The sequence below is a fragment of the Gekko japonicus genome, unplaced genomic scaffold (assembly GCF_001447785.1).
Source record: "Gekko japonicus isolate JY-2015 unplaced genomic scaffold, Gekko_japonicus_V1.1 scaffold199, whole genome shotgun sequence".
In the NCBI taxonomy this organism is placed as follows: Eukaryota; Metazoa; Chordata; class Lepidosauria; order Squamata; family Gekkonidae; genus Gekko; species Gekko japonicus.
The window spans coordinates 899,330-922,704 of record NW_015168657.1 but is presented as its reverse complement, the minus strand read 5'-3'; the positions used below and the strand labels follow the sequence as shown (position 1 = coordinate 922,704).

General features: G+C 40.1%; 1 protein-coding gene across 2 annotated transcripts in view; it reads left to right on the top strand.

The window, feature by feature from the left end:
• The window catches only part of NFIA (nuclear factor I/A), a 493,567-nt gene that overhangs the window by 368,671 nt on the left and 101,521 nt on the right, over window positions 1–23,375 (top strand). For both annotated transcript variants that reach the window (XM_015415229.1, XM_015415228.1), the window contains exon 6: window positions 8,894–9,021. In XM_015415229.1, coding sequence (XP_015270715.1) covers window positions 8,894–9,021 — 128 coding nt within the window. The remainder of the gene's footprint in view (window positions 1–8,893; window positions 9,022–23,375) is intronic.

Below are 23,375 nucleotides of genomic sequence, written 5' to 3'. Positions count from 1 at the left end.
GCTTGCCTTTTCTGTAAAGGTAATGGGATTGCCAGAGTTTTCATTTTAAAAGCTGTGAAAGGAGAAAAGTGTATAGTTACCTTGTCTTCTGCTTTGTTCTGAAACAGCCCATACAGACACTTCCCCTGAGCTGCTTTTAGTCAGTATTAGGACCTCAGTATTGCCCTGCATCAGTTTTAGATGTTCAAATGGGGCCCACAGAGTAACAGGGCAGAGGAGGCAAAACAGCTATAGTGTCTCTAACTATGGGTGTGCACTGCAAAAAAAATATTGCGTCTGTATTTTGATATTGTGAAGGCCTATGGCACATACAATAAAATGATTCTATTCTTATTCTATTTTTCTCACTCTCTCTCCCCTCCCCATTCCCTCCCCCACAGAGGGAGCAGGGAGGGAATGAGAGGAAGCTGGCCCTGGCAAACAGCTGTTAGTCAGGTTTTCTCTTTCCTTTGAATTGTAAACTCCAGGGATCAGATCTTCTCACTGAAAATAATGTCCCTTTAAAATGTAAAGAGGCCAGATGCACTAAACAGCTGTTTGCTGGTGCCAGATTCCTCTCTCTGCCTCCCTATTCCTGGTCTCCCTGAAAACCAAATTCTCTCAAATTGCAGGAGATAAATTTCCATTACTCCTGGAATTTCAGGAATAAGAACATAAGAGACGCCAAAGTTGGATCAGGCCAAAGGCCCATCCAGCCCAACACTCTGTCACACAGTGGCCAGAAATAGCAGGTGCCATCAGGAGGTCCCCCAGTGGGGCCAGGACATTAGAAGCCCTCCCACTGTTGACCCCCCCCCAAGCACCAAGAAGACAGAGCATCACTTGCCCCAGAGTCCCTATCTATACCTTGTGGCTAATAGCCACTGATGGACTTCTGCTCCATATGCTTATTTAATTCCCTTTTGAAGCTGTCCATGCTTGTAGCCACCACCACTTCCTGTGGCAGTGAATTCCATGTGTTAATCACTCTCTGGGTGAAGAAGTACTTCCTTTTATCCGTTCTAACCCGACCGCTAAGCAATTTCATGGAGTGCCCATGAGTTCTTGTATTGTGAGAAAGGGAGAAAAGTACCTTTCTCTACCTGCTCTATCCCATGCATAATCTTATAAACCTCAATCATGTCACCCCTCAGTCGTCGTTTCTCCAAGCTAAAGAGCCCTAAGCGCTTTAACTTTTCCTCATAGGGAAAGTGTTCCAACCCTTTTATCATTCGAGTTGCCCTTTTCTGCACTTTTTCCAAAGCTATAATATCCTTTTTAAGGTGTGGTGACCAGAACTGTACCCAGTACTCCAAATAAGGCCGCACCATTGATTATGATATTGGCAGATCTGTTTTCAATACCCTTCCTAATAATTCCTAACATGGCATTGGCCTTTTTTATTGCAGTCACACACTGTCTAGACATTTTCAGTGAGTTATCTACAACTCCAAGATCTCTCTCTTGTTCAGTTTCTGCCAGTTCAGACCCCATCAATGTGTATTTATATTTAGGATTTTTTGCTCCAATGTGCATCACCTTGCACTTGGCCACATTGAACCCCATTTGCCATGTTGATCCCCACTTGGCGGGGCGTCGGTTCGGATGAGAACGGACGCATAGAGATTGAGCTCCTCGGCCGACTCCCCCAATTCCTTGAAAATCGAGCACAAGCCATCTAGCAGAGGTCCAGGTTATGGGCAAAACTGATAAATCTACGAAACAATCCACTTTAGCCTCGTCTAAACTTCTGACGGACTTTTTAATTAGCCGAAAATCACACGATCCATCGACGCGACGGCTTCTGGAGGAACAGAAAATGGCCGCCGGAACATCGGAGACGACTGTGACCGCGTCAGACTTACTTACAACTACAGAATTTCATGCAAGCCTTAAAGCATTCTGTGCTGACCTTTTAAGCACCTTTCACGATCTACTCAAACCTGTGAATGAGCAGCTACAGGCACTACAATGTACCGTGCAGGAAGTGGCTACAACCGCTGACGCTGCTTTAGATAACGGAATTGCAAACCAAGAAGGAATTCGGCAACTCGAAGCCCACGAAAAATGGGCGAAGGAAAAAATTATTGTGCTTGAAAATAAAATCAGAGAAAGGAACATTAAACTTAGAGGGTTTGATGAGAAGGTGGAAGCTGGCACCAATTTAGCAATATTCATTGCATCTTGGCTTTCATCGATTTTACAACTCGAAGAAGGAGTTGCACCACTCATCTTGAAAGCATACCGACTTGGCTCTCCGTTTGCACAACGTACGAGGGCCTCAAGAGATATCATTATCGAACTTGCCGATAACCGCACGAAAAAAAAGCTTTTAGACCTAGCACGTGCCAAAGGAGGGTTTGCTTACCAGGGTAAAGAAATTCAGATCTTTCCGGACATCTCCGCCGAGGCTCTAGCAATTCGACGGAAACTCAAACCGATTGTGCAACAACTAACAGAAGCAGGTATCAGATATAAATGGTTGCAGTCGGGAGCAATGCAAATTCGCAATGCAAAGTCTTGGACTATAGAAGACCTAGAGGGAGGAGGTTCGATTCTGAAATCCCTTCGTATCCAAGCCCCGATGGACTGTGACAAAGCCTCAAACAAAAGAAAACTGGAATTCACATCTCCATTAAAAGGCAGCAAAATCCCAGTTCGATTTCCACAGGGGAACTCTTGAACGCACCATAGAGGCTTCTGTAGACCGCGCGGACTTCACTAAGCGATAGGTGATGATGTATTAACAGTTCTCCTACACTTTGCCATGTGCTCTGTATTACTCAAATTGGCTTTATGCCAATATTTCTATGCTTTTTTTGGAATTGGGGGGGGAGGGTTTTTGAGGATAGCTCAGTCCCTGAGCTCCGGGGGATGGGGAGTTTTAGTGTTCCTCGGATGGAGCCATTAAGGCTCTGTTCAGTCGCAGCAGGGACGGAGGTTCCTGCTCGACTGAACCTAGGTAGACACTTTTTCACTCAGTGCACATTATTGTTGCTAACGTCATTTTTCATTCTGGTTTGCACTTGTAAGGTTGATAGTTTTGCAGGGGTTTGGGAGGGGATGGGGGGGAGGTGGGGGATGGAATAGCGATCGGGAGAACAATTTCAGATGTAAGTGGGGAGGGGGGTTGTTGTTTTACACAGGTTTTTCTGTAAGCTTTACCAAGGTTATCTTAAAAGCAAAAGTTTATTTGTTAAGATGCAATGGGGGGAGGGGAGGGAGGTTGAGAGAATGGGGAGGGCAAGGGAGGGGGAGGAGGGATGGAAGTTTGGATGAGGGGTTTGCTTATTGTGATATATGTGTTCAATGTCACTCCGGGATTTTATGTTCTCAAAACTGTAGGGAAGGAGGGAGGAGGAGGAAAAGGCCACTGACAAATTGGCTATTTGGAACAATCTTAAGAGGTTCTTGGTTTCTCAAGGTAATTTTTTGGATGTGTTTGACAATAGAATCCATATTAAACTTTAGATTGTCAGCAAAAGACACTTATATATTATGTTTCATAATTTTGCATTTAAACTCTAAGGAAGAAGGTTGGTTCAATATCTTGGCTGGTCAGTTCTCAGCTATAAAATCTTACCCAGGCTGTATTTATTGGATGAGCCACCTAAATATAAAGGCTCAACATATAGTTGTTCACTTAAGTACTTTGCTTTCGAATATGGGCACACCACATACACAAAACAACTTGTTGAAAGTAGTCATCGGTTGGACTCCACATCACATTTTCAAATACTTCAATGGCTAATAATCTTACAATTTTGTCACTCAACTGCAGAGGGGCTAATAATGTTATTAAAGCAAGAAGGCTACATAATTACTTAAAATCCCACAAATCTGATATAGCTTTCCTGATGGAAAGCCATTTAAGAAATCAAAAAAATCTCTTTTTCAAGTCCTCATATTTCTCTCAGTGCTTTGATGCACCGGGTTCATCTAAAGCACGGGGAGTTCTTATATTAATTTCAAAGCGTAACAAATTTTCCCTTATTGACAAAATACAAGATCCTCACGGAAGATACCTGATTATAAAAGGACTGCTGAATGAAAGAACTGTCACCTTGGCGGTAATATACGCCCCCAATTCGGGTCAGCTTACCTTCATTAAGGAGATATTTGAAAAAATAAGAACTTTCCAAGAAGGCCAATTAATAATTGGCTCAGATTTAAACTATGTAGCTCACTCAATTTTAGATAAGAAAAGCTCATCGCACACTTCTAATACAAGATACGCCACTCACGAAGGATTTACTGGCCTACATAAGCTTTTTACTCAATATGGCTTTACGGATGCTTGGCGGATTTTACATGATGGTGAACGTGATTATTCTTTTTTTTCAAATAGGTATCAATCCTACTCTCGAATTGACTATATTTTAATATCTAAAGAATTGGTCAACAATCTTGTTTTTGCGGATATAGATCCGATGTGTTGGTTGGACCACGCCGCAGTACTTTGCAAATTTAATTTTAATATCACGGCTGATAGAAGCTTTACTTGGCGTATAAATAATTTTTTATTAAAAAATCCGGACATACATAAACAAATAGTTGCAGATACTAAAGAATATTTTACATATAACACACTACAAGACTCCTCAATAAATGTAATTTGGGACGCCTATAAGGCAGTCCTGAGGGGCAAAATAATTTCATTGGAGGCAGCTCATAATAAAAAGATCAACAGTATTAAACAAAAGATAATCTCAGATATTAAAAATTTAGAAAAAGATCACAAAATCTCTTGTAACCAAAAAACCTACCAAAAATTGGAACTAGAAAGGAAAAAACTTAAAGCCCTAGAAGCCGACAAAATAGCAAAAAACATTTTATATACGAAACAAGCTTATTGGGCAAACAATCCAAAGGCTCTTCGTATGCTTGCCTGGAAGGTCAAAAAAAGGAAAGCAAATACGATTATTACAGGTATTAAGGATAATAGAGGCACGCTACATACGTCCACAAATAAAATTGTTTCCATTTTTCAATCGTTCTATTCAAATTTATACACCTCGAGCCACCCCTCACAAAATCTAATTAACTCTTTTTTGAAATCTAACAAATCAATTAAAATGCTCTCAGAGACCCATCGTAAATTCTTAGACCACCCTATCGATATCTTGGAACTGCAAATAGCTATTAAAAAAATGAAAACTAACAAATCGCCTGGATTGGATGGTTATACCTCCGAATTTTATAAACAATTCCAGGAGGAGATTGCGCCAACTCTTTTAAATCTGTTCAATTCTATATTAGACAACGGTCCTCTACCACAGTCTTGGGACTTAGCCAGAGTAATTTTAATCCATAAAAGAGATAAAGACCCTGAAGATCCTCGGTCTTATCGACCGATTTCGCTATTAAACAACGATTATAAACTATTCACAAATATTATTACCCAAAGGCTTAACCAAATTATAGGAGATTATATTTCAAAAGAACAGACTGGTTTCATACCACAACGAGATCTAACTGATAACATCAGGAAAGCCATTAATATTATTTCTTATACTAATCGTCTTCAGTTAGCTGACTCCTGCTTGTTGTCAATTGACTATGAAAAAGCTTTCGATTCCGTGGAGCACAATTATATTTTAGCATTATTGTCACATATGAAATTTGGAGATAAAATTATTCACGCAATACGTTCCATTTATAATTCATCAAAATTTTTATTGAATATTAATAATCTTAATACAGCTATTCAACCGATGACGCGAGGCACTAGACAGGGTTGTCCCTTGTCCCCTCTCCTGTTCGCCTTGGCAGTGGAGCCGTTAGCCCACCTCATACGGGACGATCCTTCAATCCACGGAATCTCTGTAAACAATTATACATCAAAGGTTAGCTTATATGCTGACGACATGATTTTATTCATCTCGCAACCTAAAGATTCACTAAAGAAAATTGAAAAGCATTTTATGGACTTCAGTGTTATTTCTGGTCTCCGAATTAATGAAGAAAAATCACTGTTATATCCCATTCAAATGTCCCCTATAACCACAGCCTTTCTAAAAACACACTTCAAATATACATGGGTAACCTCATCCTTTAGATACCTCGGCATACAAATTCCTATAGACTTAAAAGATCTTCTACAACACAACCATATGAATATCTCTGTACACATCACCTCCCTACTTAAAAAATGGAATGATCAATACTTCACTTTACTTGAACGTATTAAGTTGGTTAAAGCAATGATATTACCAAAAATCATTTTTTATATGAGAGCTCTCCCAATTTCACTTCCAACCTCCCTCATTCAGAAGTGGCAGAGGGACATCAACTCGTTTATTTGGTCCTATAAAAAACCAAGAACAAACATAAAAACAGCAACTTTGCCTATTATTGAGGGGGGCTTAGCAATTCCTAACATTCAACTATATTATGATTCTATAATTTTGACTAATTTGGTTAAACAATACAGACAGTCATACGAGGCGGAATGGAAAACAATGGAAGAATTAACTCTTCCCATATACTCTTTTCAGGAGATTTTATGGAATTTCAAGTCGAGGGGAAAACACATTACTTCTTTTAACCCATTCCTAAAGCCTACGCTACAAACATGGCACAAATTCAACCACCTTCTAACACCGTACCTTTCACCGCTAACAAACTTCACCGGACAAAAATGGTTTAAGCCAGCCCGAGAGCCGCACTCCTTCAAGACATGGAGAAGGCTGTGTATTACAAGATTTATTGATGTTACCTCACAAGGTTTTCTAAAGCCTAAACTATCACTAGAAAGTTCACACTCCGCAAATTTACCGTGGTTTGAATATCTACAACTGAATGCTCTATTAAACTCCACAAAAGGGAATAATCTACGCCTAAATCTTACAGAGTTCGAAAAATTCTATTTAACCCTTCCCCCCCCATCAAAGGTCTCATCTCACGAATATATCTGATTTTAACTAATCTTAAACACTCAGGACATTTGAAATACCAGGAAGCATGGCATCGTGACTTAGGTCAAATATTGGGGGAAGACCAATGGAAAGGGATATGGAAATCCCCTTTGTATTCCTCCCCATGTCTAAATATCAAAACGTCAGCTATTAAGACAGTAACAAGGTGGTACAAAACTCCTATCCAACTCTCACACGCCATTCCTTCAGTAACCCCCTTTTGTTGGAAAGGCTGTGGCCTTAAAGGTGATTATTTACATGTATGGTGGACTTGCCCGATAGTTGCAAAATATTGGACTCAAGTTGTAAATATAGTTAATCTAATTATAAAAAATACGATTCCTTTCTCGCCTAAGGTTATTATTCTAAACATTTGGGATGACCTACAAATTACAATCTCTAAGCAGGAACAAGAACTTTCAGCTATTTTATTTTCAGCTGCTAAGACAATATTAGCAACCAAGTGGAAATCCACAGTAGCCCCATCGATCCTGGAATGGCTTTATAAATCTTGGGATTATTTTGTTTTTGACAAGATTTCCCTGGAAATAGATTGTGTTCAGGTTGTTACTCGACGACTTAACTTTGAAAAAAAATGGGCTCCTTTTGTTGACTATTTTTTCAAACATACAGATTACTCAAAAATAAATGTACTTGACAAATCGGTTATCCGTAACTTTGTAACAGGTTAAATGTTGGACTGTTTTTGTACCGGTTTTCTCTTTTTCCAGTTTTTCTTTCTTTCCCTTTTCTTCCTTCTCTTCTTCTACTTCACTCTCTCACTGAGTAAGTTGGAATTGAATTGTTTGATAAAGGTTTGTATGTATATTTCAAAGTCATGCTTTATCCTAAATAGTTTTGTACCTGGAGTTATGGTTATTTATTTAACTAATTGTATATTTTTGGACGATCTTTCATTGTTATTTTTCGTGGTTTATGTAACTTTGTTGATTATTAATAAAAGATTTAATTTAAAAAAAAAATGTTGATCCCCACTTGCCCATCCTCGACAGATCCCTTTAGAGTGCCTCACAATCATCCCTGGTTTTCACCACCCTGAACAACTTCGTATCATCCGCAAATTTAGCCACTTCACTGCTTACTCCCAACTCCAAATCATTAATGAACAAGTTAAAAAGCAGTGGACCAAGTACTGATCCTTGTGGTACCCCACTGCTTACCACCCTCCACTGAGAAAATTGCCCATTTATACTCACTCTCTGTTTTCAAGAATTAGCCAGTTTTTGATCCACAAAAAGGACTTTTCCTTTTATCCCACGATTTTGAGCGTACTTAGGAGCCTTTGATGAGGAACTTTATCAAAAGCTTTCTGGAAGTCAAGGTAAACAATATCTATTGGGTCCCCCTTGTCCATATGTTTGTTCACCCCCTCAAAGAACACTAACAGGTTAGTGAGACAAGATCTTCCCTTACAGAACCCATGCTGAGTCTTCCTCAATAGGTTTTGTTCACCTCTGTGCCTACTAATTCTTTAATTAATAATGGTTTCCATCCATTTACCCTGTATCGACGTCAGACTGACTGGCCTGTAATTTCCCGGATCTCCTCTGGAACCCTTTTTAAAGATGGGAGTGACATTTGCTACCTTCCAGTCCTCAGGAATGGAGGCAGACTTTAAGGAAAGATTACATATTTTTGTCAGGAGATCCACAAGTTCACATTTGAGTTCTTTCAGAACTCTTGGATGTATGCCATCTGGGCCTAGTGATTTATCAGTTTTTAAGTTGTCTATCAGTTTTAGGACCTCCTCTCTCTTCTCAAATGTTTGGGGTAATTTTGGATATCCCCAAGATGGCCGAAACAGTGAATTTGGGGTATATTTTCAGCTCAGGGATATCCTAATGCACACCTTTATCTCTATTTCAAAGCAAAGGGGCAGGCAAGTTTCCCTTTTGATGATCCTAAAAGACTATAATGGTAGTCAAGCATTTTATTTCACTTCCATTTATCAAATAATATGTGTTTTAAAATTCCAGCTCTACAAAGCGCCTCAAATCTGTAGAGGATGAAATGGACAGTCCTGGAGAAGAGTCATTTTATACAAGCCAGGGGCGGTCTCCAGGAAGTGGCAGTCAGTCAAGTGGATGGCATGAAGTGGAGCCAGGTAATTGTGGCCACTCAGGGTGACTTTTACAAGGCCTAGGCAATGCTCACTAATAGTCTTACCATCTTAAAGTCTGTATGGGGGGGAATTACAGCTGTAGAAGTTTTGGGCATATGTCACTTTTGTATTCTGGGTAAGCAAAATATAGTGTTGCATTTGCTTTAAATGATGATCAAGGCTTCATTATCCCAAATATTAGGTTGGTTGTCCTTGGAAAATAATTACATATTTTAGCTGCATTGTAATGTAAGATGACAGTTGAATCATTATAAAAGGGGAGAAACTCTTTCAACTGTTAACTTAAATTGATTTAATTCTACATTGGGTATAGAATGTTGTTTTATATATTTTAAAATACTAGAACGCTTGAGTGAAGTATCTTCTATGTGTCATTCACCATGGATGCTATAGTACCAAGTGCTGGATTATTTAGTTACCTTTCAAGTCTCTGTATTTTTGTGCTAACTCTTAAGTGGGTATTCATATAAATATATTATTGGTTGTCTAAGGAACATTTTATTCTTAAAAGTTAAATATAAATTTTTGATACAGAAGCTAGTTATGTGGACAAAAGACTTCTTAGCTCCATTTTTTAAACTTTATTTTATGTTATATAGAAAGGAAGAACTTGATATAGATTTTTGTGTTGTGAGTTAATTGAAAATGGGAATACATGATAAAAAGATAGTTCATTCAATTGTAACTTACCTAAGGATGTTATTATATGACAAGGAAAAGTGTGTATTTCAACATTCATGCAATTTGATTACGTTACTCCATTCTCATTGGACAAACAGAATCTTCTTGGGCCGGTTGGATCAGGAGAACTAAAGAGCTTAGGTCTTGCCAATGGTTTTTACAGAAGAAAATACAAAGGATTTAACAAGAAGTAGCTTAGAGAAAGTTCTGGTAAATTTCCATTAATGCCTCTTCATAAGAACAGCAGAAGAAAGATTTAATATTTTTGTTCATGTTGCACTAGGAAAAGGGAAGAATTATAAGACAGATACTTGGAAGGAAGGTATAGAATTTTGAAAGTACTTAGTTTGATTATTTGGAGATGGGATTCCTGGTTGATACTTTTTATCATTTTTGTGGTAAAAAAATGCAGCTGTGTAGCAATATCTTTCCACATGGCCCCCAAAATTAATGTTATAATTGCGCTATAGCAATCAGTTGCAACTGACTTTTTTTTGGGGGGGGACGAGACAGTCCAGGAAGGGAAGGATTGCTAAAGGCAATGACAGTGCAGTATCCAAGAATGCATGTTATACAAATCCTGAAACACTATTCTGAGGTTGAATGGGAGAGTTTATATCAGCCCTGAAATATAGTTCATTGTTATGTATTTAGGGACTGATAGTACCATAGACACTCTTTTCTACCGAGTTCTTATATAATGATTTTAAAAATGCTAGAGTAGAATTTATCCCCTCATGCCTGGTCGCTTTCTATTGGTGGCAGTTTTGATTTACAGAAGGGAGGAAGGAAGGAAGGAAATCCCCCATACACAATATATCACAGATCGCTGCAAAAGTAAATTTTGCAACATTGCCATGTCCCATGCAGAAGCTGGTGATCTTCACAGAATGCAAAAATACCTTGTGTTTCATTCAGTTGAATAAGCACACATGTTCCACTTTTAGTACTCTTAACAGTATAAAATGTATGCACAACTCAAGGATTGCTATCTGTTATAGGAAAAAAAGGGAAGAAGGGCTAGGCAAAATTCTAGTCATGAGGAGGAAGGGAGCTTGAAGAACAAAAAGAGATAAGAGGGGTGGAGGTCCAGGACTTCTGTGTTCCTGGGAGGGTAGGTGAAATCACAGAAGAAAGCTGAAATCTATACAGAAATTTAGATCCCAAACTGTTTGGCCAGAGGAGTAAAAAAATGTAGTTCCTATTTTTGCCAATGTGAAATAAGACATTTTCAGCTTTTTGGAACCAGCAGGTGTGAAAGCGCTCCCATTTACTATAACGGAAATGTAATTGCTTATCAGATAAGCAAAACAGCCTTCGCACTTTCTTTGAGGCAGTAAGCTAAAACCCCAATTCATCCTCAGGTCTCTCTCAGTTATGCACCTAATTATATAGTTCTTGCAATTGTTTCACTTTAATATTCAAGGGCATCTCATCGTTAAAGTGTCATTTCCACCTAGGGGCTCTATTATTTCTTTACACAAGCTACATTTTACTTGTACATGCCAGGTTTTAGAAATACTTCTCTAACTCTGTAGTGTGGCTTTTTACATTTGTCATATTTTGTCCTTAGCCTCTGGGTTATATATAGCAATGTTGTATATTACGTGCACAAGACTGCCAAGAGTAGGGTTGCCAGGTCTGGGTTGGAAAATACCTGGAGACTTTGGGGGTGGAGCCAGGAGAGGGTGGGGTTTGGGGATGGGAGGGGCCTCAGCATGGTACAATGCCATACAGTTCACCCTTCAAAGCAGCCATTTTCTCCAGGGGAGCTGATGTCTGTCAGCTGGAGATCAGTTGTAAAAGTGGGATATCTCCAGGCCCCACCTGGAGGCTGGCAACCCTAGCCAAGAGCCACCATGGGTCCCCAGACAAAGATTCCATCTGCCCCTCCCCATATGATCTCAATCCAAACCAAATATCATAACAAAACAAATCGCTTTGCTGGCTGTTACCACACTTCTATAAAAATGAAAGGATGTGCATTTCCATCTGTCAGTATGTTTGTGGCAGACATAACTCACCAGAAAATAAAACTAGGAATCTCAAAATTGGCCACCAGCTTCAGAGTGATCATGTGAGTTCCAGGGCCAAAAATGAAAGGAATTGGATTATCTTTGTCCAAGTTATCTCCAAATCAACCCCCATGCTCTTTGCAATGGAAGCTAAACTTGTGCAGGGGTTAAGGTGTTGGCCTAGAATCTAGGAAACCCAGGTTCAGATCCCTACTCTGCCATGGAAACTTTCTTGGTGACCTTGAGCACTCTCATACTAACCTACTGTGTGTTGCCCATTTTGGCAAATGGTTCTTTTAAAGATTTCAAGAAGCAATGACCAAACTAGTGGTGGAAGCAGAAACAGCTTCATTTTATACAAACATAAAAGAGAGAATAACAAAAGGATGCCCATGTCTCTTTCTGCCCTGAAAATATAAGCAGTGGGTAGATTCAGGTGTATCATCTGAAGGTTGCTCAGCACCGGCCTGGTCCAAAAGTTGCTTAGCACCATCTTCCAGGTCTCCAGGCTTCAGCCTCTGGATGGGGCTGAGGTTTCTCCCCCCTAACTTATAGTGTTAACAAAACAATTAAGTCCAGCTGGTACTTATTCCATGAGTGAGAGAAAACATCTCCCACATTCCATCACCAGGTGCAATTACTTTAGAAGGAAAAAAATGATACCGTTAACCCCTTCCAACGTGGTGTTGTCATCTAGACTGACACAGAGAGAGAGAGAGACTTGTGGTCACCATAGGGTTGCCAAGTCGAATCTTCTTACGGCAGGGGATTGTCGCTGGGCTCCGGAAGCTCTCCTCCGATGCGTGCGCACGAAGCACGCGCACCCCCCCAGCACATCCCAGAAGTGACTCGCGACGTCAATCACGTTGGGTGCGTGGCCCCGATTGAGTTTTCCCTCCAACAATCGGGGCCATGCCCCCAATGTGATCGACGTGGTTGCGTCATCTACATCTACCTCACAGTGTTGTTGTGAAAATAAAATGGAGAAGAGGCAAATTTCTCTCCCCTCCCTCCACTCTGGGTTATGGGAGAGAAATTAGAAGTGGGGATAGAGGAATGGCAGATCTTGAAAGAAAGGGAGCAAAACAAAGGAGTAATGTGGAAGAGAGTTAGAGAAGTATAGGAAAAGACAACGAAAGGGGTTTTGTTTGTTTGTTTTTGCTACCACTCACTAACAGGGCTGCCCCTCTGCAAGATCTGGCTGTGCAAACCATAGACTGTTGGAGACAGTGACCTTATTAGGAGGCTGCATCCTAACAAGGACTATAGCTTGTTCTGACTCATCTTGTGTGCTCCAATGCTGGCTTGGCTAATGAGTTTAATATGATCTGATCAGCAAACGGTTTCTCCCAGCCTCCTAGTAAACTTTGCTAAAGGCCCTTCCAGGAGATACTGGGTGCTTTTTACTGTGCTCTGTAGGGATCACAGCCTTCAGGTGGGACCTGGGGATACCATGGAATTGCAGCTCATCTCCAGACCACAGAGATCAATTCCACTGGAGAAAATGGATGCTTTGGAATGTGGACTCTATGGCATTGTATCTGAGGTCCGTATCCTCCGCAGGCTGCACCTCCAAATCTCCAGAAGTTTCCCAACCTGAAGTTGGCAACCCCCACACATCCCACTGGTGGCCAGGGGGACCTGGTAACCCTAGTGCTCTACCTTCCCTATGCCCCTAGTGGCTGCAGTCAGAACTGCAGTCGAAAAAAATTAATGCCTTCTGTGAATGCAGCACATGCTAGCTTCAGGGGCACTGCAGCTGACTCCTGCCCCCCAGATTGTCCCCTCAATCCCCCCGCACATGCAGAAAGCCATATTAGTGTGTGTGTGTTTAAAAAAATACTAGTTTATTGTTGTGGGCATAGAGCCTTTCAAAGGATAAAGTTCTAAGGGAAATGGGCCACTGGAAATATTCAAAAGATACCCTTCAGTTTTGCATATGGCTAGAGAACTATAAGGATATATCTTGAATCTTGAACAGGAGACTCTGTTGCCATTAAGCAGTATTTCTTTTGGTATGAAATCTTTGCAGTAGGAGTGAAATGATTGTTGAGATTGTTATGCTATAGAATAAAGTGAACAAAATGTGGAGAAGCTTTAAACGGGGTGGGTGGGTGGAGGTTCATTAATTTGCTCTTCCAAGTCAGGGTTTTCTGTGATTCTTCCTTACCGCCCAGTTTTATCATCACACAACTCTGTGGTGTATATTAAACTGAGAAGGAGAACGTGGGCCAAGGTAGCCAAGAAGTTTCATGAATGACTGTGGAATCAGAGTAGAATCTCCCAGGTTTTAGCCCATTGAAGATCAGTGTGACTACATACTATGCCTATGCATAATATTCTCCCAACTCCAAGTTTGCGCAAGGTGTTGCTATAGCAGTTACTGCTGTTTTTAACCAAACTCTTATGTTCCATTCCCACAATTGCATGTGAGGTTGGGGCAAGAGGTAACAAGTGAACTACAAGTGGAGTAATTTCTCCAAGTAAGTGTGCATTGCTTCATTTCTACTTCAGATTTGACATGCCAAACAAAACACAGCATTAAAACCCTGATCTTAATACTGTACTCATGAAAACTTGCATCCTTTTCTCTGCACTACAGTGTGCTTGGGGAGCTCTCAAGCCTAAAAAGGCTGTAGTCTGCCAGAAAAGATGAATTTCCTTTCACCACAGGAGGACTCAGGAAAGTAAAACAAAGCAGACATATAGTAAATTATTCTTGCTGTTCAAATACCTCTTGCGGTATCCTCCTTACCGTTACTTTATCTCAGCACTTTCATCACATAACTCTTGCTAGCAGATATGGAAGGCAAGAGGAGATGAACATGCTTGGTAAGAAAATCAAATGGTGTCGGTCTCTAGTTTATACTTTGGTGAAGTTCTGCATTGGCTCCATTTTTAAACTTGAATGAACTATTACACAGTCATAAATACTCCTAAAAGCTCTTGGCTTCAGATTTTTGTTTTATTTTAATCTGCCATAATCAAACATACTCAATTAAATTAATGACGTCAAACACTCTATTTTCCCTTTCAGTCTTTCTTTCTTTTTTCTTGAACAGCATTCTGTAATCTTACACAGATGTGGTATTTAACTTACATAGCACTTTTGAAGACTGACCATAAGGTATTGACTTCACTTGTGGGTTACTTAGGTATGACATATAGCTCAAACTGATGGATAGATCTTTTATTTATTCTAATTTGATCTTTTCCTTTACCCTTTCACACAAATATATTTGTGATCTTGTTTTATTGTATTTTGGGAGCTGTGGTGGCTCAAGTGGTTAAGACGCTGAACTGCAGGCTGTGGAAGGTCAGTAGTTCAGCAGTTCGAGACCCGGGTGCCACATGATGGAGTGAGCTCCCATCTCTAGTTCCAGCTCCTGCCAACCTAGCAGTTCGAAAGCAAGAAATTGCAAGTAGATAAATAGGTACCACTTCGGTGGGAAGGTGACAGCATTCTGTGTGCCTTGGTGTTTGTCATGCCGGCCACATGACCGCGGAAACGTCTTCGGACAGCGCTGGCTCTTCGGCTTTGAAACGGAGATGAGTACCGCAACCCTAGAGTCGGATTCGACTGCTTTTCAAGCAAGGGAGCCTTTACCTTTACCTTTATTGTATTTTATTGTGATGTTTTATCTGTCATTGGAAGCTGCTTTAAGTTCCGTTAGATGTGGAATAGATTTGCTGCAAATTAATTAAAAAAGATAAAATTGGTTCTGGGTCTGAATTGTGGTCTGAAGAATTGTGGTCTGAAGAACTCCAAAATAGGAATACATCATGATAAAGAAAATGATGTTTTGTTTGTGTTGGAATATTACCATTATTTTATTATAATATATACTACTTGTCATCAATTAAACTAAACTTAGGGTTGCCAGCTCTGGGTTGGAAGATCTCTGGAGGTTTGAGGGGTGGAGCCTGAAGAACGTGGGGTTTGGGGAAGGGAGGGACTTTAATAGGGTATGATGCCAGAGTCCATTTTCTCTAGGTTGAACTGATCTCTGTTGCCTGGAGATCAGTTGTAATAGCAGGAGATCCCCAGCCACTGCCTAGAGGTTAAGAACCCTAACTAAACATATTTTTTGCTACTACAGTGCAACTCTTCTTTCCCATAAATATTTCCAAAATAAACAAGGAACACTTCCTTGAAATAAGAGATGTGTAATTAGCCTATCTAGTGCTTTAGAATGATTACTAAAGTTTTTTTTTTAAGTCCAAGAATCGGGGGGGAAACCCAAAACCCACCTTCATGACTACATAATTCAGCTAAAAGCTATAACAGATTGAGTCAATGGGATCACCTGCTCTCTGGGCATTTTCTGTGTATGTATAAGAAAATATATTTTGGAATATTGAGATCTGATTAAGATGCTGTAAGCCCTCCTAGTCACTCATCAAATCATGACCAGTAGTCCAAATGGTTCTGTCAAGAAATTTTATCTTACCCAAGAAATGGACTATTAATTTGTGGTGAGATTGTTTCAGGTTCTTTGTGAAACCATAAACTGCTTCCTGTAGCTTGCCATTGTTATCTTTCTCCAAATTTGGTCTCTATTTAGGTAAATTTTTTATTTAAAAACGTAGAAAGAAATAAGAAACTAGGCAAATATTCAGACCCTGCTCCTGTTAATTTGAAGCCAAGCAAAAAACAGAGAAGGAATAAGGCGAAGGTGACTTGTAGCCATCAAGAGTGGAATTTTTTGGTTGCTTAGTTGCTAGTTTGCCAGATGTTCCTACAGATATCAGTGTCACCCTTTCGGACCACTGCCATCTTGAATTCTAATACTGATGATCCAAACCTGTATCAAAAAGCATTAATTCCAACAAAGGCAATTAATTCGCCAGTGCAATTAAATAAAAATCCACAGCAGTACCAACACAATACTTAAATGTAATATTCTGTTTAGACAGTTAATTGTAGTTGAAGTTAGTAACACATGACAAAACTTGCAACACACTGCACAGTAAAGTCAGTCCTCATTACATACATATACACCCACAAACACCCCCCACCCCACACACACAGAAGATAACTACCAAACAACAGCTTTCTTTGCAATAAGTTATTAAATATTTCCCATCTCCCTCCCTAAATGCTTAAACTTTGGTTCATTACCATGTCAATCTGAGAATTTTGCCAGTAAAATATAATGTATTTTCAGGAGCAATCACATCAGGACCTTGGGATCACAATACCTTCATCTCAGTTAGTGCATCATAAAAGAGAATAGCTGTGTTAGCAAGTTAGAGATCTTTTTTTTCACACTCTGAGTGATAGGTTTCTTATCAAGCTCTCAGCTAGAATGCTGCATTGCTGTTGATTTTGTCACCAACACAGCTTAACTCCCCCTTTTTTTTTCATTGCAAGTCTCAGGGGGCCAGCAATGAAATAAGTGAATGGGATGTTGAGAACCACTTTTACACAGTTCTGTTATAGAATTCATAATCACAGGATCTTCTTGCTGTAAAGAAAAGCTGTTTTAAAGTATCTGGATGCTCCCAAATTTCACATAACATACAGATCACACCCATAGTCATTAATCAGGAAAGCATACCACTTCAAAGAAACTGATGTGTATTTTTTGAAAACTCCCATGAATTATTATAATATATTCATTTATTTATTTGCTGTCATTCTATCAAAGCACTCTAGGTTAGTTTACAATTTAAAACAGTCAGACTTAAAATAAGAGATACAAAAGAAAGAAAATGCAATATCAGAGTTTTCTCAGGCTGTTGAGGGTCTCTTCAGGAGCTAATGGCATGAGTTCTCTTGGCCTGGCATCTTATCACCTCCTCATACTACGCACATCCTTACTTTGCCCTTGGAAAGTCAGCACAGAAAACTCTTATTGAGTTGCTTGCATGTTGGATATGTAGTCATGTGCAATAAACTCTGTTGACCTTCACTATCTGAAGCCACAGACAGTCATGGTGTAAGTATCTACACTGTCAAAGGAGGGATGACATAGTAGTCCTATTTTGTTTCTGTATAAAGAAGCAAGTCTGTCCTCTACTAGTTTCTTCTCATTCTTACATGTCCAACTAGTATGAATGAATGAACAGTCTTTCACTGAACAGCCTAGTAATGAATTTTGTCAAATACATTTATCTGTCTCTACATGTAATTCCACCTTTATTCCAAGGTGCATAGAACAATATATATGGTTCTCCCTCCATTTTGCCCTCACAACAATCCTGAGACAAAGTGACTGGCCCCACAAGCTTTATGGTTGGGGAAGGGAGCTGAGTCATGTTCCCCAAGTCCCAGTCAGGCACTCTAACCAGTTCTCCACATTGGCATCCATGATACAGAAACTCATAAACTATTGTTGTGAGCCAGTATGACTACTTTTATTTTTATACATTGTCACATTTTATACAACTTTTCTCTCTTGTTATGAGCAACAAAAATCTGTTATGATGCTGCAAAAATGTAGCAAGTCAGTAGCAGTGTTTGGTGTTATAATTCGGAGTTTACCATTGTAGCCAGTAAGTAAAATATTTAATATACTTCATTTTCTCTAATAGACATAAGCTTGATGGTATGTCTCTCTTTCTTCTACTTTATGGAATTAGGTGATGACTGCAATTTTTGACAATAATCTGATTCATGTGATTTATATGGAAGAACTTTTAGAATATTGCATGGGGGGGGGAGTCAAGAATATTTTCTTTGAATTTTCCCTAATCAATGGGACTCCTTTTCCAGTGTTGTGGGAACTACTGCCACATACCTCCCTGTTCACATCTGTGTGATAACACTGGAACCCCTAAATCATGTAGAAGCTGGTCACACAGTGCTCCTTACCACACTAGCATTGGCCAAGCTCCCAGAAGGGATCCCTTGATGTGGGAAATAGTTGCATCATCTCCTTCACATTTTACTGTAGTAGTATGTGAAAAACACATTAGAGCACCTTTTTCTACTCTATAGTAACAACTGAAAGGGTCCTGTTTTTGTTTTGTTTTTTTTAAAAAACAAACCCTATTTTTATGAAGAGCCACATATGTATCCAGGAACAATTGATCCATCATTTTTTTTCAGGTTTGTTGTTGTTAATACAGTTTTAAAATTTGTTTTTGGGGTTTTTTTAACAAAAAATATAGCTTTTGAAAAATAGTTTAGCATTAGAATTCCAAAATAATTTTTAAGGCTTCCATTTATCCACTTTAATCTGGATAATATGAAAATGTAAGGTCAGCTTCTGAGTTCAGATTCCAAATGCTGAAAATCTGAGAATGGCTTGTGAAGGAAACAGCATTCTGCTTGCAGCAGTTAATAGCTAGAAGCCTCTGGGTTTCCTACTACCAGGACATGAATGTTTTCCTTGTCCTTCATTGCCAGCATATTATTATTCAATGGTCTACTGCCTGTCAATATGAAGGGTTATAGTCTAGTCACTGATAAAGCATATCTATTATTTTTTCATATTTTATAAAGTAATCTGTGTTTAAATAGATTACCACCAACAACCAAACCTGCTGATCCAAAATAAAGAGAAACAATACCATCCATCCTCAAGTTGATCTGTACCGTAAACATGTCTTTACTTAAAAATATCATTGTGAAGCCTTGTTCTGGCTTGGTACAGTCACCTCTTGGCAATGATGAAAGTGTAGCAGATGTCTTGTAGAACATGTGGTGTTTAGAATTTGTGGCTATAAAAAAGTAATGCCCATAATAATCACATCTACAAATGTGAGAATAAGCGGACGGAGTTAACCAAGTACTCCACATGTTTTTACATGCAGTGTGCTATAAAGGGTATCTGAGGATCTAATCACACATTGCAAAGTCTTCATGACTCCCATGCGTCCTGTTGCGCTATATGCTTTGGGTGTTTCATGCTCAGAACTTAATTCTCTGGTGCATGTGCACCCAATTCAGATCCAGGACTAGCCAGTACATGGAGAGAGGGCTTAAGCCTCCCCCCATGCCCCACTGAGGAAACATATCTGTAAATTGATACAGTAGTGGGGCAAATAATATGTTTCCAAGGCCATTCCAGATCAGGAAAATGGCACAGGATGGAAGCTTAAACCCCCTTTCCCTGTGTGCGGTGTTCTTGAGCTGAATAGGGCCTGCTTATGCCTGAGTATTTATTTCACACACAGAACTCCCAGAACATACCAGTCAACAGGACTGATGGCAGATATAAAGGGACTTTGTAATATGGGAGTAGATGCTAAAGGGGGGGGGCCTTGAGGAAGGCATTGTGAAATAGATGATTTCTAGGACTGTGAAGCAGCCACATAACTACAGTCAACAATAGAATTAACAAGCTATCTATAGCTAATGGGTGCATGGATAAAAAGATTTCAGTTCAGTATAAAAGGAAAAAGTTCCAGTGGTGGAGAAATAGCTGGGGAAAGCCTCTCCAAGAGACCTCTCTTGTAAATAGGCTTGCCAAGCCCCCGCTGGGGGCGGGTAAATTCCCGCCTGGGAAGTCCGTTACCCGCCGCCAGCGGATCGGGCCCCAGGGGGAACTCCACCCTCTGCCGGAGGGCGTCCCCAGCATGATGAGGAGGTGACATCATCACGCTGGCCACGTTGTGGGGGGGGACACTCTGTGAATCGAGAGAAAACTCTATGGTTTTCCCTGGAGTCATGGTGCCCCGCCTCCAATGTGGGCGACATGATGACGTCACTTCCAGTGACATCGTTGTGGCATGCTTGGGGAGACTCCCGACGGAGCCAGGAATCCCCCCACTTTGAAGGTAAGTCGACTTGGCAACCCTACTCGTAAACTCGAAAAGTTTGTGGATCAGTTCAGCCTCTGGCATCTTCAGTTAAAGATCAGGTAGTAGGTTATGTGAAGATCTTCTACTTGAGGCCATGGAGAGCCACTGCTGGTCAGAGCAGACAGTAATGATCTTGATAGACCAATGTGTTAAAAAAAACTGCAAGGAAGTTTGTACCTCTTTAACAAGGTATACAACTTGGTACACAAAGAAACATCCATGTGGATCATTAAATAGGGAGAACAGCTGAGATATCACATGATGCAAATTGCACCACTTCATTGCATTGCTGTCAGCAGCTAATCATACCTGCACAAATCTATTTTGGTGCTTTTTACATTTTTTGTCTTTTAACAACTGTATGGCTTTTTAAAAGAAACTATAGTTTTAGAGTGTGGTCACACGTTCCAGATAACGTGGGGGGGAAGCGAGGCTATTTGTGCCGCAGTAATTTAACCCACCACTGCGTGATCAGACTCAGCAGCGGGTGAATCTGTTTCTTTCCTTCGCTGCGTGTTTCCAGTGCACTTCAACAGGGGATCGCTGACGCAATGAGAGCACACCGGAGCGATCACACGGGGAAGTCCGTCTGCAGCCTGTCACAAACCCATTTGATACTGCAGTTTCCCCGGTATTTTTTAACTCTGCTTCTTCAGCGGAGCGCATGCGCAACGGATTGGCAACGGATGTGGGACGCTTGCCAGATGTTCCCATGTGATTGCGCCCTTAAAATCCACCCAGCATTTGTGCCTATTGCGTGGCTAATTTTGAGTGTGATCGGGACCTTAGATAATTAAGCATATCTTTAACCTACAACTACCCTTATGGTCAGGGGGGAAATACCTAACTTTCTAAGCCTATTCACATTTAGGCTGTGAACAAGGCAAGAAAAGTCATTGATGGTGACTAAATGCTCTTCAGTGTAAGTATAAATTTAGCTGAATGTCTGTGACCCTTTTTGCTGATGCAGTTCTTGTGTCACAATCATCACTGCCCTTGTAGGCTTCACACTGAAGAACTGCAATGCAGCTACCTTTGAAAGCCCTTTGATGATAAGCTTACAGAATTTAAGCACTTATTTAGAGGCCATAAATTCAAGAAGGATATGATATCCCATATCATCCAGTCTGAAATAGTGTCTAGTTGGTATTCAAAAAGCTGAAACTGGTCCTCCAAAGCTCAGTTTAGTTGTCCCTACTTTCTTGTTTAATTTGTTAGTGGTGCTTGATTTGGGTGCCTGTTTATCAAGATCAAGCAGAGCTGCCATGTGTTCTTAGTAGCATAATTATGAAAGTAAACTATTATTATTTTTATTATTGTTTTTGAAAATTTATAAATTTCCTAGGACTTCCCTGATTTCATTTGTTTCTTTGCCACTTTTCATACAAAACTCAAAGCCAAAAAGAATAAAAATTAATTTTTAAAAATCATAATTAAAATACAGTAATATCTGTATGTTTTCAGTTGTGTGCTGTAAAGTAGTTCTCCCATTGCTTTATTTTATTAACTTCAAATAACCAGATGATGCAAGACTACGTATTTGGAAGAATAAAATGACAAAGCCATGTTTGTACTCCACTGTTTAAGAATGAAGGTGGAGGATCTCATAATTATGCAAAGTAAACTAGTATGGACAACTATTACAGCCTTGTTTTTTGTGATAAGCTAGGTTTGTTAGTGCAGAATAGGATTTAATTTTAACACAGCATACAATTATGCAATTCCTTCATCTGCATTCTGAAACAGTCTGTATGTGATTTTTCTGAAAGTGCGGCTTGGCTCTCAGGTGGTATCCCACTACTATTAGAAATTCCAAAAAGATATGTTTTTAAACCACAGTGACCACTTTGTTTATTCGAAAGCTGCTTTGAAAGGTGGTGATTTAGAAGGGCAAGGAAGACAGGGCATTTAACCCTTCCTCTTCCATTTTTTGCACTCTAAATCATCCTTCAGGTACTTTCCCCCCATGGTGGTACAAGCACATGCTTAATCTCAAATTACACATCAGAACCCTACAGAGGGAGAGAGAGCAGCTGGGCAGAGCAATTTTACAGAAAAATACAGTGGGGGAAGTATGTAATCACCTGTTTAAATTCTCACATACCCAAATTGCTTCCCTATAAGAAGTTAGGCTTCTAAAACTTGCATTTGTGAATAATGGAGTGGATCCAACCAGCTTTTTTGCTGATGAAAAAGAGGGAAAGGGTCCTCCAAGGGTAATTATGGGACCTACATGGCCAAAAGGCACGTGAGACAGGGGCTGTGTTTATTTATTTATTTATTGCATTTATACCCCGCCCTCCCCACAATGGAGGCTCAGAGCAGCTCACAGTCAGTACATAAAACACAGTTAAAACCACGTAAAACCATATAAAACAATTCTATTATTAATATAGTTTCATAAAGTGCAGAAGATAGTTACTCAAGATGGCTTATTTCAATATACTCTCTAAAGATCCTTCTGCTCCAGATCTTCCTGCGGCTGGATGTTAAAACCAAGAGCCAGGGCTCTATAATGGTGGCGGCACCCTAGCCGAAAGCCTGGAGGAAGAACTCCATCCTGTAGTCCCTGCGGAACTGCAAGAGGTCTGATCTCCTCTGGGAGCTTGTTCCACCAGGATGGGGCCGCCACCGAGAAAGCCCTGGCCCTGGTAGTTGAAAGCCTGGACTCTTTTGGGCCAGGGAGGGTCAATCGATTTTGAGACCCCGACCAAAGTGCTCTCTGGGGTATATATGGGGAAATGTGGTCCCACAGGTATACTGGACCCTGGCCATATAGGGCTTTAAAGGTAAGAACCAGCACCTTGAAGCAGATTCAGTATGCTATTGGCAGCCAGTGCAGTTGCCGCAGCATAGGCTGGATGTGCTCCCACTTGGGGAGACCCATCA